The sequence below is a fragment of the Elephas maximus genome, chromosome 19 (assembly GCF_024166365.1).
Source record: "Elephas maximus indicus isolate mEleMax1 chromosome 19, mEleMax1 primary haplotype, whole genome shotgun sequence".
Taxonomy (NCBI): Eukaryota; Metazoa; Chordata; class Mammalia; order Proboscidea; family Elephantidae; genus Elephas; species Elephas maximus.
In genome coordinates this window covers 18533684-18538973 of record NC_064837.1, presented here as the reverse complement: position 1 = coordinate 18538973, position 5290 = coordinate 18533684, and the positions used below count along the sequence as shown (strand labels likewise).

Below are 5290 nucleotides of genomic sequence, written 5' to 3'. Positions count from 1 at the left end.
GCTGATTAAAAGTAATAGTGCAATAAAAATTGACATTTCAGTGGTGATTTATATCCCTTAAAGCATGAGCGTATGTCATCTTCTCAACCCTGTGTGGGAGCAGGACAGACATATTATTTCAAATAGGTAGATGTGGGAGCCTAGGTTCATACCTTCTCAACTTTATTCTGCTATTCAGTAGCATAACTGGAGCAAGAACCCAATATTTTTGTACTGCCATTCTGGCCAAAGGAGCAACAATGTGTACAAAGTGTCAGAAAGATGCCTCTTCAAACTTTTACAAGATTTTTGAGCAAAGGAATTTTCTGGCTGGAAATATCAATGATACCTTCTTGAAGGTGGGTGACATTGGGGCTGCACTCTTATGTGCATGCTTAATGGTGGCTGCCCTTCCCAATATGTGACCTCAAGTTGGTTATGAGGAAATTCTCTTGCCGAGGAGTTTCCCTAAGGCAGCCTTCATGTCCCGATTTCTCAGACTGTAGATGAAAGGATTCAACATTGGGGTCACTGCTGTGTACATTACAGTTATCACTGCATCCTTTAGGCTGTAACTGGTCAGAGGACGGAAATACATGCCCATGACTGTCCCATAATACAAAGAAACAACTGTGAGGTGGGAGCCACAGGTAGAGAAGGCTTTGAGGATGCCCTTAGTGGATGGAACACATAGAACAACAGAAAAGACCCGAATATAGGAGATCATAATGCATATTAATGGCACACAGAAAACACCAATCCCCAGGTACATCATTTTCACATTAAAGTGGATATCAGAACAGGATAACTTGAGCAAAAAGGAAGTGTCACAGTAGAAGTTGGCCACTTCCCGGTTCCCACAGAAGGACAGACTAGCTGTGAGCACAGTGTGGAGGAGGGCATTGGCATTTGCAATCACCCAAGACCCAACAACAAGCAAGACACAGGACCTTGGGCTGATAATTGTTGTATAATGAAGAGGGTGGCTGATGGCCATGGCACGATCATATGCCATCACAGCCAAGATATAGCTATCTGTGTCAGCCAAGGCAACCATGAAATACATCTGTGTTAGACATCCTTTGAAGGAAATGTCTTTGCTGCCCAAGAGATGGTTTGCTAGCATCTTAGGGACAGCTACAGATGAGAAGAGCATGTCAACAAAGGAGAGATTGGCAAGGAAAAAGTACATGGGGTTATGAAGGCGAATGTCGGAATGAATGGCCAAGAGGATGAGCAAATTTCCAATCAGTGTGCTGGGGTAAATAAATAGGAAGAGGATGAAGAAGATATCTTCCTGTTGCTGCTGATCGGTAATTCCCAGGAGAATGAAACCCAGGATAGAGGACTGGTTTTCTTCCTTCATGGCTCCTTCTGTAGGAAAGTCCAGATTATTAATGAATTTACTGTGTGCATTTTTTTTAATGATCATCCTTATTCACCACCTTTGACTACAAAGTTCAGTTACCTCTCTCCCTAAATTTACTAAATCCTGAGACAGCCAATATTTTGAGGATAAAAGTTGCTTTTGTTCAGTGGGACTGATTATCAGTACCCCCTGGACACTCCATTTGCTAATCTCTGTTAGGCCTCATGGAAAATCACAAATCTGAGAAAAATACAGTTCATTAATCCATTTGTTGAACATGTACTTATTAAGAATGCACTGTGTTGGAGAAAAGAAGGTAACTTGAGGCATAGTCTCTGCCTTCAGTGTCCTTACAACTTAATGGAAAAGTCAGAATTACACATTAATTTTATTATGCATGATAATGAAAGGACACCATTTTGGAATCTAAGACAACATACTCCAGTGTAATGGATGTGTCATTAGAAGGACTACCTTGGACAGTTAGGAACTGATCCACTGACCAAACTCAGAGTGAGTCAGAGCCCAGGAGGTGACAGATGTCTATACTGGTATCAGCGAATTATAATTTCCTCACAAGGAGGAAAACCAACCCAGTCAATTCTCCACCCTCCCAATATGCCTAATTTTCAAAGTTGCCTTTTGCCATCTATTTGATGGGTTTTATCTCTTTTCCAAACCCTTTACTATATGTTATTGCAACGCTTTTCTTCTTGGTATTCTCCCTTTCTTCATTATTTCTTTTGATGACTCATCCCACTCCACCATGGCTTCAACTATCACTTTGCCAATGACTCTGAAGGCTCTCTCTGTAGACTTGACCTCTCTTTCTTGTATTTCCATGTTCAGTCATCCCCCCAACATGTTTGACCAAACCCGTTACTCTGCACATTCAACCTAAGTAGAATCTCAAGCTTTTCTGAGGAGGAACACTACATCTTTTTCATTTCTGTATCCTCCAGAGAGATTATTGTGGAGTATTTTTCATTGTTGACACCAATAAATTTGTATTCAATATAACTTGAGTTTAGTCCAGCTTTATTCCATGGGTTCCACACCTGTGAGGTACTCACAGGCATGTTCACTCACTTTCCCCTTCACTCTACATCTGATCTTGTTGATTCATCATTTAAAATAATTTTTACATAGCTCCACTTTTCTATTATAGTCTCAGTGCTTTAGCTTAGGCCATCATCATTTTTTGCCTGAAATATTGTATTGCTCTCTTAACTGCTTGATTATATGTTCCCTCCTCTTTGATTTATCCTCCACTCTGAGACCATAGGGATTATGGCAGAGACTATTAGCTACTCACCCAAATCATTGTTATTCTCTTTTTCCTGGACACTCAGCAAGATTACATTTCCCAGCCTCCTTTGTAGAGAGATGCAGTCATGTGACTGAGTTCTAGCCAATCTATTGGTGTGTTTTAATTCTGGGCCTGTCCACACTCTCTTTCCCCCTTTGCCAGCTGAATGCAAATGGATAGAGCTTAGTGGGATCGTGAAGTCACTTGGTGGAATGAACTCTGTTTCTTTTTCTCCACCTACTACTAGAAATTCTCTATTTGTTACTGTAGACCACACCACCCTAAGTAATTCACTAGTTTTTCTAAATATAAATAGGCCTCTTCTCAATAATTAATTCAACCTAGAAGTAATCCAACCTCCAATTCTCAGTGACAGTACATATAAACTCTATTCTAGGCACAGGGGATGCAGACCTAATTATCTTTCTCAAAAATCTGATGTGCTTTCTCACCTCTGCTTCTAAAGAATTTTGGTTTCTTCTCCAGAAATGCCTTTCTCCACCTTCACACAGAATTATACTATCTCAGGGTTGGAAGGTTTGAGTAGAGCTGGAGGGCTCAGAGACTATGGCTAGGTCATATGGTATGGGAGTGTAAGATTTCAGAGGTGGAGCTCTTGGCAACATGGCAGACTAAACTGATGTTGATAGGTCTCATTAGTATTAAAACACTTAAAACTTCTTGCTGTCGAGAAGACCTTAGAGGACAGAATAGAACTGCTCCATAGGGTTTCCAAGGAGTGGCTGGTGGATTTGAACTGCCACCCTTTTGCTTAGCAGCTGAGCTCTTAATCAGTGTGCCAAGCTGGTTCCAAAGTAAAGAAGCAAAAAAAAAAAAAAAAAAAGCCACAGAGCCAAGTTTAAGAGAAAGAAAGGGGAATACCTAGGTATCAGAAACAAAGAGAAAGGTCAAAGCAAGAGCTGTAAGCCATAGCTGATGCTACAAGGGTTCCTTAGTGTTATCATTCAGGAATTAGGCCCTAAGCGCTGAAATCTGGCATGTTAATACCGCTTTGGTACAAGAAATGTGGTCACAGATTCACATGAATCAGGGGAGCTTCCCTTGCTCCCTGTGCATGAAACACTTGAAGCGTTGCCCTGCTTGTGAAAAGGGCACTAGGGAACATCTTGGCATATAAGGACTGGAAAGAACAAAGTGGATAGAAGTCACAGAAAATATGGTTGTCTAGAAAAAAAAAATCCAAAGGAATCTCTAGATAACTTAAGAGAGTTCAGGAAGATTGTTGGATGCAAATAAATGTTTTTTAGAAATCAGTACTGTTCCATACTGTCCTATACTTAAGTATAGCAAGAGTTCAGAAAAGAAGTAGCAATAATTTAGAAAATATAATTTTTGAAGACCCTCCACCATTCACAATAAAACCAAAATGCCAAACCCATTGCCATGGAGTCAGTTCCAACTCATGGCGACCTCAGGTGTTGCAGAGTAGAATTGTAACTTAGGGTTTTCTTGGCTGTACACTTTACTGGAAGCAGATTCTCAGGCCAATCTTTCACGCCACTGGTGGATGGGTTCAAACTGCCAACATTTGTATTATTAGTCGACGCAAATCCTTTGTGTCACCCAGGGGCCTCTATTCACAATACAAAGAGCAATTTTAAAGGCTCTAGACATAATTCTACGGGCCCTGGTAGCACAGCAGTTAAGCCTTTGCTAACCCAGAAGTCGGCAATTCGAGCCCACCAGCCACATCTTGGAAACCCTATAGGACTGTTCTACTCTGTCCTATAGGGTCACTATAAGTAGGAATCGACTCTACCGCAATGGCTTAGACGTAATTCTAAGGAATCCTTGTGGCTGAAGTGATTAAGACTTTGGCTGCTAACTAAAAGTTCACCTGTTGGAAACCACCAGCCTCTCAGTGGGAGAAAGATGTGGATTTCTGCTTGCATAACGATTACATCCTTGGAAACCCTATGGGAGCAGTTCTACTTTGTCCTATAGGTTCCTTATAAATTGAAATAGACTCGACAGCAACGGTTTTGGGTGCACATAATTCTAAGAAAAGACGTCCATAACCAGTATGAAAAAAATTATAGAACTTTACTGAAAGACAATAATGAATACCTAAATAAATGGGAGATTAGCAATGTTAATGGATGGAAAGGTTCAAGTGGTAAAATGTCAATTATTCTCTAATTAATCTGTAATTTGATGTACTCACAAAGTACAGCAGTTTTTTTTTAAACATGGAATTTAACAAACTGATCCTAAAATTCCTGTAGAAGAACAGACAGCCTAGAAGAGCTAAGTGAATTTGAGGAAAAGGATTAAGGAGAGAGGAATTGCCCTACCAGTTATCAAAGTGGAATAGTACTTGTATAAATAAAAGAACCCCAAACCCATCACTGTCAAGTTAATTCTGCCTCATAGTGACCCTATAAGACACAGTCAAACTGTCCCATATGGATGTAAATCTTTATGGAAGCCAACTGCCACATCTCTCCCATGGTGGGTTCAAACCACCCGCGTTTAGGTTAGCTGTCCAGTGCTTAACCACTTTACCACAGGGCTCCTAGTACTGATGTAGGGACTGACAAATAGACCATAACAACAGATTTGAGGGCCTAGAAATAGGCCAGAGACATATTAAAAATTAAAATATGACATGA

General features: G+C 40.5%; 1 protein-coding gene across 1 annotated transcript; it reads right to left on the bottom strand.

The window, feature by feature from the left end:
• Window positions 1-415: 415 nt before the first annotated feature.
• On the bottom strand, window positions 416-1345 carry LOC126062986 (olfactory receptor 1A1-like). Its single transcript, XM_049861070.1, has one exon. The coding sequence runs from the start codon at window positions 1343-1345 to the stop codon at window positions 416-418; it is 930 nt and encodes a 309-aa protein (XP_049717027.1).
• Window positions 1346-5290: the final 3945 nt, after the last annotated feature.

Excerpts from the sequence above, each read along its gene's own strand:
- LOC126062986 (XM_049861070.1), bottom strand. The coding sequence starts at position 1,345 with ATGAAGGAAGAAAACCAGTCCTCTATCCTGGGTTTCATTCTCCTGGGA.